We start from the raw sequence: 13,706 nt of genomic DNA on the forward strand, positions 1-13,706 counted from the left end.
CCTCTCTGGTTCTCTTTCTTTCCCCAGACACTGGTCCAATATTTTTTTTTTCTCAATATATGAAGTTTATTGTCAAACTGGTTTCCATACAACACCCAGTGCTCATCCCAAAAGGTGAAATATTTCTTTACTATTTGTTAGCTCTATCTACAGGGAATTAATTTTTGTTGCCCCAAGTTTTCAAGTTGTCCTAAGTAGGAAGACTTGTCAGAATTGCCTGATCTGCTATTAGCATAAATGTCAAGTTCTATACATCTAATACTGATTTCCTCTAGATATTGATTTTCTAGATATTTGTATTGGGAGGTGTTCCTTGTTAGTCTTAGTCCTTTATGTTGCCTTAATGTAAGGACTGCCAAAATTATAAAACGTGCTCTACTCTAGTGGTTAAAAACTTGGTCTCTGAAATCAAAGAGAATTGGGTTTAAATAGTGATTTTGCATCTCCTTATGTTGATATGGAAAATAACTTGGAGATGATTTCCTGTGTTCTTTGAAAGTCTAATTATGAAGATGGAATATGAAAATGTTATAAAGCATTTAGCATAGGGTTTAGTCAACAGGAAATACTCTAGAAATGGGTTCTTGAAAAAAGAAATCTTGACTCTATAAGAAAATATTCTTTGAATGGAGAGATTTGAGGATTACCACCTCAATCAAATAATCAGACTTACCTGGTCACACAGACATGTGCCTCTTAATGTGGTGCATTAAAAAGCATATTACATTTATCTATGTAGTATAATTGCTAAATATGTTTTACCTGAATCAAATCATGAAGAGATAATCAGACAAATCATTTACAGAACATTCTGTAAGAAAACCAACCAGAATTCTTAAAAAATCCAACAAATCAGGTTACCTGGGTGGCTCAGTTGGTTAAGCTCCCGATTCTTGGTTTTGGCTCAGGTCATGATCTCACAATTTGTGGGTCTGACTGAGCCCTGTGTCGGGCTCTGCAGCTGGAAGCATGGAGCCTGCTTGGGATTCTCTCTCTCTCCCTCTCTCCCTGCCCCCCCATCCACTTGCACTGTCTCTGTCTCTCTCAAATAAATAAATAAACTTAAAAAAAAAAACAAAAAACCAACAAGTCAATATCCTGAAAAAGAAAACCAAGGGCAGAGGGATACTTCTGGTTCAGAGAGATTAAGGGGACATAAAAAAATGACATGCATTCGAAACCCTGTTTGGATCCTGAATTGGAAAAAAAAATCCACATATTTTTGAGGCCATTAAGGAAATTTAAATAGGGATTACAAATTATATTATTGAATCAATATAAAAATTTTATATGTGATAATGGTATTGCACATAGGAGAATGTACTTAAGAGATACATGTTGAAATATTGAGGGGTAAAGTATTATCATGTCTGCAACTTAGTTTCAAATGCTTCAGTTAAAATAAGTAATAAATAAAACAAATGTGGAAATGTTAACAACTGGTCTAAGTGAAGTATATACATAAGAGTTTTTTGTCATGTATTTTTACTTTTCTGTGTGTTTAAATCTTTTCAAAATAAAAAGTTGGAGGCTCAGTTGGTTAAGCATCTGACTTCGGCTTGGGTCATGATCTCATGGCTCATTGAGTTTGAGCCCCACTTCGGGCTCTGTGCTGATAGCTCAGAGCCGAGAGCCTGCTTCGGATTCTATGTCTCCCCTACCCCGCTTGCCTCTGTCTCTCTCAAAATAAATTAACTTAAAAAAATTTTTTTTAAGTGAAAAATAAAAAATAAAAGTTGGAGGAACATTCTTGGCTTTTTTATTCGAGTTACTCATTCTCAGATAAGCTTTTAATTCATTCATTAAAAATGTATTGAGCACTTACTACATGTTACATACTCATAGAGGTGCTGGGGAGTGGTGATGAACCGATAGGTAAGATCATTCTCCAATTTTCAGTTTCCTCATCCATAAAATGGATATAGAGTAATAGTATCCCCCGCATTAGCACTGTGCTTGGTTCAGAGTAGGCACTCAACAAATGTTAGCTATTATAATTCACCAACTTTGTCCATTGTTGATCTAATTTAATCTATTTGATGATTTTGGTCTTTTAATTCTGCTCTTCCATCTATTCTTCCCAATCCACTTCCTGATGTTACTGCTCATTGTTAATATTATTAGGGTATTTGAAGTTTTGGAAAGATTATATGAAGTCAAAGCAAAGATGAAATTAAAGTGGTTAGGGTATATTTTTCAAATTAGGCTTTTATATACTTGAGTATTCTAAGATCTGAAGTTTATATTCATATAGATTTTTACTGATGATTATGTCCTGGCTTAAGTAAGATTGTGTTATAAACTAGAAGCAACTAAAGAAAAATTTCTAAATTAAAAAAATATATATTAGATCTTGAACTGATTAAATAATAAACAACACTAGAAACTCAATATTCTATTCCACTAATCTTGCCTTTTTTACAAACTGTGTATATGTAACATGTTATTTTATCTATGAGTAAGAGTACGTCTTCTCTCCATTCTACTCCACCCACTCATGTTCTCAGATGCTAATGGCTCGGTCTGATAAATGTACAGTTCATTCTAAGACCATACCATAAAAGTTATCATTAAGTTTCCAAACTTTCCTTTCTGTAGACTGTGATCATAGCTTATAGCTTATTATATAAAAAATTATTTTAATGTTACAGTACTAAAAACAACTAGATTGTTCATATAGCTTACAAAGTATTACTGAAAACTCATTGGAGTGACCCAATAATTACAATTAAGTGATATTTTTGGGTTAAGTTTATTTTCAAGTGTTTATTCAAAAACATAAAACAAAACATTTCTATTTCCTTATTTTTCCCTTATAGCTTTTGAGAAGACTAAAACAATCATTCATATATTAGCATTAATAGTAAGCATCCCATCTATCTTACAGGTTTATATTGCATTTCAATACAGTTTTGTCCACTAACGGTAATGTAAATTATTTTTATTATACATTCTGGGTAGGATTAAAATAAATAACATAGGAATAATTTAACAAATCATTAGGGAAAAACTACTATATTCCAGGTTTTGAGAACACATAAATAAATAAATGGTCCCTGCCTTTAAGAAGCTCACAGTCCTGGGGTGACTGGGTGGCTCAGTCAGTTGAGGATCTGACTCTTGATTTTGGCTCAGGTCATGATCTCACGGTTCATGAGATAGGGCCCCGCATTTGGCTTTGAGCTGACGGCATGGAGCCTGCTTGGGATTGTGTCTCTACCTCTCTCTCTCAAAATAAATAAACTAGGAAAAAAAAAAAAAAAAAGAATCTCATAGTCCAAAGCGGCAGTGGGGGCAAGGGGGACAGACAAATAAGACTGACAATTTAATGCAGTAGACAGCTTTGAGAATGGTATGTACAAAGAACTATGGGAACCTTACTTAACGAGGGCCACTTAATCCAGAATGGTGTAATCTAGGGATGGTTTCCAGGTCCAGAGAATAAGTTTTACAAAAGAGTTTGCCAAGAAGAGAGTTAATGGTGGCTGAAAGGTATTCCTCTAAAAGGGATTGTCAACTAGTCCTAGAGAATGATGCCTGGTCTTTAAGGTTCCTTCCAACAGATCCTCACCTGCTTGATCCAACACAAGGAATCTGCATAGAGTAAGGCATCTTTCCAATATTGTGCCTATTTGTTAAATACTGGTTTCCCGGATTCTTATTTTTTGTGCCACAGAGCACAATTTCAGAAGAAAATGCCACACTGACTAAAATGTTTCACAGACACTTTTTACTATGGTGTTGACCACAGATTCAGAATGAACAATCTGGTATAGTGAGTACTATACCATCTACTTTTAAGAAAAAGAAAAACAAAAGTTAAAGATTCCTGGAAAGCTATAAATTTAAACAAGTCAGGTATATAGCGTACTCTAAAATAATACAGTTCTTCTCCTCCTCCTTTTGTTTTTTTCCCCCCACGTTTTCTTTTCTTTTAAATGTGGGAAAACAAAAAGGATCGAAGTCCCTTGCCTTGGTTATCTACACGTAGTACACTAGATGGTGCTGTAAGGCTGTTGGAAAGCGTTTGCCAAGAAAAACTGGCGGTGCTGATGGCTGTCCCTGAGAGCAGTTCCAGGTCTGTAGGCAAGTAATGGGTATCATGATCTCACAAGTTTCAGCCTTCCAGTCAGATTAATTTTAAACTAAACCACAAGTTTAGCACATTTTAAAATGGGCTCAGTGTTTGACAATTCAATCTGATGCCACTGAAATGGACATTTCAAAGTTATCAAAATATAAATTTATTATATTCTACATTTCAACATGTTACTATTAATTTCATTTTAGGTAGTCTTCCTAATTATGTCTACTTCTAGTTATAAGCCTGGTTATGTCTACTACTTAATGAATCACTAATCAGTTTCTTCATATGGTTTCCTGAATTTTTGAATTACCATTAAGCAGGAAATACCAATCAAACTCCTTTGTCATTAGAGTACTGCAATATACTAATATAAATACATGAAGCAATACATTTAAAACACTCTATCAGTATAGTATTTCTTACATAAATAACATGTCATGATTTTTCTGCATTACAGTAAAGCCAGAATTTTTATGAAAGTGCAGAATAAAAACAAAGCTGGACTTTTACAATATTTTCTTTTGAATGTTAAACATTAAAAAGGCGAACAAAAAAACAAACCTAAGAGTCATTTTAGTTTTAAACTCTCAAAGTTACAAGATGTGTTTGTAATTTTTCAGCTTATCTTTCCAGTTCTGCTTCTAGAATTTCCCCCCATGTATCTACATCCATTGGGTACATGATTTTTTCTGGTAGGCTAAGAGGAGAACATATGTTGCTGTATCTGCCACTTAGCCATTCGTGTTTCACTTTACTCTTCTGGTAATTCCTCAGTAGTATTACCTGAAAGAGGTAAATCATCATTGTTAAAAAATGGAGTAGGTGGTTGGTCGGTGAGTTTGTTTAAAACTAGAGAAGCTGAATGACAGGGCTGAAAAGAAGATTAAATATTTACTTTGATATACACATCTACTATTACATTTGTGGTAAGCATATGTGTGTGGGTGGGTGGGTGTGGGTGTGGGTGTACGTATATGTGTATACACACAGAGTGAGCCACAGAGTTTGCTGTGAGTTGTGGAAAAGGTGGAATGAAGTAGCTAACAGAGGAATATGCCTGAATTTAGTATTTAAAAAATGTAAAAGGATGGATGGAATGATGTGGTTTGCAGGAAAATACTAATTCAACTTCAAGGCCAAAAGCCAACACACTCTGTATGTCACTCTGTATATGAAATCCTACCTCCTCTGTGCAGAAGGCAGAGTTGGCTCAAACCTATCACCATATTGTCAAGAACACCACAGACTTCAAACACTAAACTTACTCTCCAGGAATATCCACTTTCTAGATCATCGTCTACTTCTCTTTGGCACACAGCTCTTAAGGTCAAGCAATGAGGTTTCCATAAGGAGTCACTGTTTCTTACTGTGTAATTCCAGCTCCTGCAAGTTATGGAAGCCCTGCACAAACTCCGAATGTCCAGCTGACTGAAAATTTTAAAAGTGACTTCTGGAGGCAACAGTTCAACAAAGGTCTTTTGACTCTCTTTCTTTTCCTTCTCAGCATCCACAGAATTCAATTTTATGCCAGAAACTCTTGAATTATTGTTCCTCTTGAGGCTTTTCTGCATAGCTTGATGTTTTAGCAAGTTATCCACATATGTAACCTAAAAGGCAAAGTTTAAACATGCTCAGTCTCTTCAGATCAGACTATAGAACCTACTCTGAGCCAGATATTTTCTGCGTATGATTACAAGAACCTTAACTTTCATGACTTGAGGTTTTCAATCTGTAAAATGGGGCCAATGATGCTCCTTTCCTGTGTGTTCTTACAAGGATTAACAGGGATAATGTGTAAACCATCTAGCTTCATCTAAATTGCACATAGGAGACACTCAACACATGTTACTTCCCTTTAAAAAAAATTTTTTTTTTAAAATTTTTGAGAGAGAGAAAACAGAGAGTGAGCAGGGGAGGGGCAGAGAGAGAGGGAGACACAGAATCAGAAGCAGGCTCCAGGCTCTGAGCTGCCAGCATATAGCCCGATGCGGGGCTCGAACCCACAAACCAGGAGATCGTGACCTGAGCCGAAGTTGTACGCTTAACCGACTGAGCCATGCAGGCGCTCCCTACTTCTCTTCTTTTTAAATGTTTTTGGTAAATGGGTTTGTTTCTAAACATTTATGTTTCTGCTCCCAAAGAACATTATCTAAAAAAGTGAAATGATACCTCACAAACTATACTTTGAGTTTAGTAGTAGAAATAACTATTGTGGGAACACGTTTGATTCCACGCATTTGCTGAAAATACTTTTGAAAATGTGTATGGTTCAATCTCTTGAACTCCTAAATACTTGTCTGTGGGAATTGATGCCTTGTCATTAAGTTCTTCATCTACAGTTTGTGACTTAACCACAACCCTGATGGACTTTTGTAGTTTATATGATAATTGTTATCTACTTGTACCTACTGGGTAGGTGCTCACAGTTGATACAATGGAAAAGAGGTTGAAGTCCAGGTTATAACAACACAAAGCCTCACATTTTCAATTCAGTTATTAGATCAGTGTTTTAGAAATGGCCTCTTGAAGGTATCCTACATGCATAATTATGAATGAAGAACACTAGGTATTGAGGCCATAAAGCAACAGTAACCAGCAATTATAAACAATGTTTATAATTCAGTTAGGTATAGCATATAATTACAGACTGAAAGTCCAGTTTCGGCTAATTTACCTAAAGTGCATGGTCTAGGCTCCAAAATCAGTTGAAAGCATGAGCTATTTTTGCATATAAAGACAGCTCAGATTACTCAAAATCAGTTTACTCCATGTTGCACTTCCTTTTATAATGGGGGGTGGGTTACAGTGCAGGAAGAAGGGTTTGCTAAATACTTCTTTTTAACTCAGCTAATGATTCCCCTTTCTAAACATGCTACTTACCTATGTTTCTGCACTTCTCAAGGCCACAATTGCTCCCATTCGTTTGATTGTTTATGATCCAAATTAGCTATAGTAAGAATTTTAATGTCTGTGTTCAACAGACATTAGGACTTCCTCTCGAAGTTTTGGGGAAGTAAGAAAGCAAACTGATAGAAACAAGTTCATGAATCAAGAGCAAATTTTTATCAGGAGCTCGTCTCTCTCAATATCAATACAAACCAAAGCCGAACTACTGTATTTCTGGGGGAAAAAAAATCTCACATTAATGTGGAGAACGTTACTGTTGCATTTAAACATTTGTTACTTCTCCCAGAATCTCATTGGGGAATAAAACGCGTCCTCTCGTTACAGTTCTTTCCCAGGAGGCAAACGAAATTTTGAGTTTAACAGTTGGGGGGTGCCTCGGTGAGGTTCCTAAATTCCCGCTAGGCATCTTCTTCTAAGGCCAGTTTTGCCTGGATACCTGGAAAACTATCCCTCTTCTGCCCCTTCTTTATGAACCAAACTTTGCTGAATTATTTCTCGAGTTAGGGAAGAGCTCGCCCCCCCTTTCAGGTGTCACAGGAAGGGAGGGATCGAGAGGCGGCGCAGACACACCCCGCAGGTAACTCCACATCCCATCTGAGTGCCCTCCTTGAGGATCTCGCGCAGTCTGCAGCTGCCCGAGTCCAAAGAACACGGAGCAATGACAAAAAAGCGACAATAACAACCGTCAGCACTGACTGTCACCGCAGCTCCAGGGGACTGAGCTGAGGCTGCGTAGTCCAGACGTCAGCGGGAACTCCCTACCTCCAGGGCCGCGGTAGCTTCTCCGGCAAATTATATCCTCCGGAATTCGAATCCTTCGCCATAGTCCCTCCAGTTCCGCCCACTGTAGTCCCGCCTTGCTGACACGGATTTCGCACAGGCGTAGAGAGGAGCGCGCGTTGCCTTTTGGGAGTGGTAGTTTTATCTGGGCGTCTCAACTCAGCAAGAGAGGAGAAGGAGGGCGCCACGGACTACAAGGCCCGACGTCCCCTGTGACGGGTGGGCGGTGAGAAAGCGGGGTGGTGGGGTGGTTAGCCGGGGCTTTTAAAAAATAATTTTGAGGCGGAGTGTTGGAGGAATCCCGGAGCGCGTCACTGGCCGGAGAGGAGAGGCGGGGCTCCTGCTGCGGCGCCAGAGCTCCTGCCGTGCCAGGCCTGGACGCCCCCGAGTGGAGCTTGTGCTCCCCCTCCCCCTGCATTTTTCCGAGGGCCTGCCTAGGCCCTGTGCGTGTCCATGGAAGGCGGAAACGGCTGCGGGGACCGTCTCCTTGCCAAGGGGTGTAGTCTTCGCCGCCATGTCCGGGGGCTTCGAGCTGCAACCGCAGGACGGCGGCCCCCGGGTGGCCCTGGCGCCCGGGGAGACGGTGATCGGCCGCGGGCCGCTGCTGCGAGTAAGTGTGGCAGGGGGCTCGGCCGGACCCGGAGAGCCGTGCGAGATCCTGGCTGTCTCCTGAAGCCCCGTTTCTGGCTTCTCTACCACCCGGCCCTGCCTGTCTGGATTTTAGAAGCTAGGGAGCAGCACGGTTTTCAGTCAACTTTAAACAGCTCACAAACGTTTTATAGTGGTGCCCTTAATAAGCACTGATTTGTATGATCATTATAATCTTATCCAGGGGTCAGCAAACTATGGCCCTGGGTCCAAATCCAGGCTGTTTTTGTATGGAGCCATGTACTAAGGATGGTTCTTAAGTTTTAAAATGTGAAATGTAAACAAACAAACAAAAAACCTATTAGCCTTTTAGGAAGAACAATTGGCCCAAGAGTTGAGGATATTGCCTCTTGGCCTGACAAGCCACAGTATTTACAGTAGAATTTGGCCCTTTACAGGAAAAGTTTGCCAACCCCTGATCTTCTCTTTCCTAGAATGATTTCTTTTAAGCTTTTGGCCTCTTGTGGGACTGTATGGGCCTTACTTTTATGGAATAGTCTTTTTCAGTAATATCAGCAGCTAACCCTTAAAGTAGAGTGTAGTGTTCCGGACATTGATCTAAGGACTTTACGTGTCCCAACTTTTTAATCACTTCAAAATCCTAGGAATTAGGTGCTCTTATTATCTTCATTGTTCAGAAGAGAAAATTGAGCCATAGAGCGGTTATTTAAAGGGTGCAAATAAGCTTTTGGACATGTAGTGCCACTAAGCTATATATTCTCCACCCTCTTTGGGATGTTTAGGAGTTAGGAAATTTTCCTGTTGCATTCTTAAATTTTATAGATCTCTACCTAAAACAGATATATTATTTTTTGTAACATTCAGCATATTTTGTTTAGTGCCCACTTTGCGCAGCACCTTTGCAGACGGTAGCGCTGTGGGGTTACAAAGATGAATGAGATCTAGGTCTCTGCCCTCTAGGAGTTTTCTCTTGGCCTCTGGAGACAAACCTGTGTCAGTGAGCTAATGCCAGCCAGTGAGGAGTGTGGACTGTTATCCTGGCTAGCCTCCAGTGTCTACCTGGAACCATTGATATTATTAGCCTTAGGCTCCTTCTTGGCACAGGAAAAGGAGTGGTACTTGGGGGTTCTGATGCAGAGGTCAGTCCTAATCAATGTGTATGTGTGTGTGTACATATATGGATAGTAAGGTTATTGAGACAGTTGAAGTTCACCTGGTATTTATTTTTTTTTACTGGACAAATAATTACTTAAATGTTTAAATAACATTGCTACTTTCCCCCATAGTTTGTTAGTTTACACAAACATTTGAATTTGAGAGAACTACCTGAGAGATTTGTTTCCTTCTTCCCTCCCTTCCTCCTTTCTCCATATATATTTAAATATATGTGTGTGTGTATACATATATATACATATGAAATTTAACAGAGTATGTGCTTCATCTAGAAACCTTATGTCTGTTCACAAGTGAATTTTGATTTGCTTAACAAATTGTATCACCAATACAGAGTACTGTGTTTCTGGTTAAGGGTCGATGAATTTTAGGCCTGTGTTTTATAAACATGGCAACAGGTTGCAGACTCTTTCATTACTTGTAGCTTGATCTTTGTATTATAGGCTTGCTGATGTGAGATGAGCCTGCTTGGTTCCTGTCTTCAAATAGTAAGGAGTAGAAAGTTAGTCTGTCTGGTCAGAATTTTGCTTCTCCTTTTCGAATAATCATTCTGTGATGACATTCTCTTGCCAAGTTTGGCAGATATTAGAAGTGGTTATGAACAGTGTCCTAAGTGTGTTAAAGGAAAAATTTGAAGAACAAATCAGCTTGTGGTTTTTTAAAAAAGATATTCTTTCTTTGCAGTGGTTAAAACTCAACATGAAGGTGCTATTTCAAACAGCAGTTATTCCAGTGATGCTTTTTTTTGTAGTGTGAGAGAGCAAAGACTTACTTCAAGTGGGAAAACTCAGGATGTTCATTGTAAATTACTCATAATGTGATTATTAATCATTAATATTTAATGATTAATAATGATTTTTGAACTCATTTAACAGGTTATGTTTTTTTGGAGACAAGTTTCACAAGCGTTCATGGCCACACAAACATAAAGGTTTTTAATTCCAATGTGTAAAATGGGCTTGGTGGTGAAACAAATTGATGAGAATGTCTTTGTCTTTACAGTGGCAGGAGAGCACATATAAAGACCACTTATAGATAACAGAGTACGGTGAAATTTAATGTTCTTGTGACATTTACTTTAGTGGGAGTCATCAGGGAACCTGAGGTCTTGGTTACTTTACCAGGTTGTAATTGTGTTTTATGATCCATACCAGTTAAAGGTTTTACACCAAGATGAATCTCCATGGAATTATACTGGCTGAAGTCAGCCAATCCCAAAGGTTACATATTGTATGAATTCACTTACATGACATTATTGCAATTACAAAATTGTAAACATGGAGAACAGATTAGTGGTTGCCAGGAGTTAAAAGAAGTGGAGAGGGGAGCAGAAGGAGACTGGTATGGCTATAACACAGCAACATGAGGATTTGTGTGGTGGTGGAAATATTCTGTATCTTGACTGTATCAATATTAGTATCCTGTTGTGATACTGGACTATAGTGTTACAAGATGTTACTGCTGGGCAAACTGGAGATATGGTACAAGAGATCTTTGTGTATTATATCTTCCAACTATATGTGAAACTATAATTTATCTTAAGTAAAAAATTTAACTTTAGTTAAGGTTTTACAGTATAGCATCTCAAGAGTACCTTTAGGCCAAATTATTTGCTTTATAGTTTTTCTCTAAAGCTGATTATATACGCTTTTTAAAAAGCTGATTATACTCTTAAATGAAAACCACCGTTTCTAATTTCAAATTTCCCTTTTTCTGTTTTGATGGGGATTATATGACACATTCGTTTCTAATCTGTTTCCTCCAAGGAAAAAGGACAATGCCAGCTATCTAGTGAGTCTTAACGGCAGGTGTAATAGAATCTACTGCTTTAATTGAAAAGAGAAGAGGCCCTTGGTTGTGGGTGGGGATAGTCATGGACTCTAATATAGACCTTCCCTGGTATCAGTTCACCATTTCTAAGAATGCTATTAGTGTCCTACAAAGTTTATACAAAAGTAGCCAGTAACCACTCCCTGGCCTGGCAACTCTGTATTGTTTGTGCCTTTTGCAGAATCTCACTGGCCTTTCTGGAACCTAGTCCTATCTGGTCCCTAGGGATGTGCCAAGCACTCCTAGCTGCTGGGTATCCCTTCCATCTCCTGCACCTTTTTAGTCTAGTACAGTGTCTGGCACATAGTAGGCCTTCAAAGGACATGATCTCTTCCTTTTCTGTGTCTCTGCTTCTCATTCTTCCAACCCTCAAAAAGAGCCTACTTGTAACTTAGGTTTGAAAAGGATATAGAATTTTGAAGTGAATTTAAGCATAACAAAGAAGCAGTGCTACCAACTGCTAAAGCTTTCAGAGCAACATTCATGATGGATTGAATGTTAGCATTTTTTTGTATTCCATTTCCTATTTCATTTTCATTTAGTGAATTCAGAAAATAGTTCAATATATACTGTAGTCAGAATGGAAGGATGAAAGAGAAACAAGTCATTACTCTCAAGAAACTTAGTTTCCTAGGTATGAGAGTCAGAGAAACAAGTAACTAAATAGCATTTGGCACCTCAAATGGGAACTGGAACCAGGCAGGCACCTGAGTGAATGAAATGGGACTGTGTAGGAAAAACAGCGCAGGGATGATGGTAAATAAATCACAGCAGTGTCATAGATGACAGCTGCCTTAGTGTTGGGAAGGCCACAAGGAAAATGACCTGTAATGTGGTCCCTGCCACTCACCCCCATGCCCACCTGGTAACAGTCCTATGGTTATTTTCAAGATTAGTAAGAAACATGAAAAAAAAAATAGTAGTAAGAAATCTGGATTTTTAGATATAACCTCCAACTTCTGAAAGGTCACATTTAATTAAAAATTTTGTTTCAGTACTATGAGCCAAACAGAAAAGGGTGTTACATGATACAGAGAGGTATAGGAAGGAACCCACAGTTAAGATGAGGGGTTAGGGAAGGCTTCCTGACTCAGTGACATTGAGTTGTCTTTGGAGTGTCAGAACAGTTAGCTGTTTGGTAGGTGGAGAGTGGGTGGTAGAGAGGGAAAGGCCCTTCAGGCTCAGTGGATGTATGATTTCCCGGGTCCAAGACAGAAAGTGTATGACCGATTGGGTGATTGGGTAAGTGCTGACCAGGCTTGTGGGATAATCACATTACATCACTGATCCCCTTTTAACTTTTCTGGACTTTGCTTTTACAGTATTTATTTTTCTTCTTTAAAATAGGCTTTATTTTTTTCAGCAGTCTTAGGTTCATGGCAGAATTGAGTACAAAATACAGAGAGTTTTCATCTCTGTTCCTCACCCCACCTTTCTTTGCTGTCGATATCTTGCACCACACTGGTATATCCAATGAACCTATATTGACTTGTCATTATCATTCAAAGTCCATGGTTTAGCACTAAGCTTCATTCCTGGTGCACATTGTGTGGGTTTTGACAAATGTGTAATGACACATATCAGGTATTGTAGTATTACACAGAATAGTTTCACTGCCTTAAAAATCCTCTATGCTCTTTCTGTTCTTTCTTCCTTTCCCAACCTACTGAACTTTTTACTCTCTCCATAATTTACCTTTTCCAGCATATCATATAGTTGGAATTATACAGTATGTAAATATAGACTTTTTTAGGCTGACTTCTTTCACTTAGTAATGGTATTTAAGGTTCCTCCATGTCTTCTCATGGCTTTTTAATGATGGGTAATATTGCAATATCTGAATGTTCCACAGTTTATCCATTTACCTGCTGAAGGATATCTTGGTTACTTCCAAGTTGTGGCGGTTATGAATAAAGCTGTTACAACCATCCATGTGCAAGTTTTTGTGTAGACATAAGTTTTCAGTTCATTTGGGTAAATACCAAGGAGCTCAATTGCTGGACCATATGTTAAGAGTGTGTTTAGTTTTGTAAAAAGCTGCCAACTGTCTTTCAATGTGGCTGTACCATTTTGCATCCCCACCATCCATGAATGATTTCCTGTTGTTCCGCAACTTCACCAGCATTTGGTGTTCTCAGTGCTTTGGGTTTTGGACATTATAATAGGTGCATAGTGAATTACTTTTCATATGTATGTATATTCCTGTATATTTTACATATATTTATTTCTAAATCAATCTCTCCAAATTATCTCCCACGTACTACTCAGCCTGAATATACCATCTTCTCACATGCTTTTGTACCTCTCTCTCTATGTTCCT

General features: G+C 38.5%; 2 protein-coding genes across 6 annotated transcripts in view; one reads left to right on the plus strand and one right to left on the minus strand.

Annotated features, from left to right (window-relative positions):
* Nucleotides 1-3,708: 3,708 nt before the first annotated feature.
* FBXO48 (F-box protein 48) lies at nt 3,709-7,844 on the minus strand. 2 transcript variants are annotated; one of them, XM_042932523.1, is made up of 3 exons: nt 7,757-7,844; nt 5,353-5,694; nt 3,709-4,870 (listed from the first exon to the last, which is right to left on the minus strand). In XM_042932523.1, the coding sequence occupies exons 2-3, from the start codon at nt 5,656-5,658 to the stop codon at nt 4,709-4,711; spliced, it is 468 nt and encodes a 155-aa protein (XP_042788457.1). In that variant the 5' UTR covers nt 5,659-5,694; nt 7,757-7,844; the 3' UTR covers nt 3,709-4,708. The 2 variants fall into 2 exon arrangements, with proteins under 2 accessions (XP_042788457.1, XP_042788458.1); XM_042932524.1 differs by lacking the exon at nt 7,757-7,844 and adding an exon at nt 6,968-7,738.
* A 219-nt stretch (nt 7,845-8,063) lies between these two features.
* The window catches only part of APLF (aprataxin and PNKP like factor), an 84,692-nt gene continuing 79,049 nt past the window's right edge, over nt 8,064-13,706 (plus strand). The window contains exon 1 of one of the 4 annotated variants that reach the window (XM_042932521.1): nt 8,064-8,384. In XM_042932521.1, the coding sequence (XP_042788455.1) occupies nt 8,289-8,384 (96 nt within the window). In that variant the 5' untranslated portion in view covers nt 8,064-8,288. The remainder of the gene's footprint in view (nt 8,385-13,706) is intronic. The other 3 variants (XM_042932522.1, XR_006200736.1, XM_042932520.1) reach the window with 3 other exon arrangements.

Source organism: Panthera leo, chromosome A3 (assembly GCF_018350215.1).
Source record: "Panthera leo isolate Ple1 chromosome A3, P.leo_Ple1_pat1.1, whole genome shotgun sequence".
NCBI lineage: Eukaryota > Metazoa > Chordata > Mammalia > Carnivora > Felidae > Panthera > Panthera leo.

What these genes read in the sequence shown, in the direction of transcription:
- FBXO48 (XM_042932523.1), bottom strand. Translation starts at nt 5,658, where the DNA reads ATGCAGAAAAGCCTCAAGAGGAACAATAATTCAAGAGTTTCTGGCATA. An exon ending in AAAGTGGATATTCCTGGAGA is followed by an intron (nt 4,871 to 5,352) that starts GTAAGTTTAGTG and finishes TACCTCTTTCAG; the next exon opens with GTAATACTACTGAGGAATTA.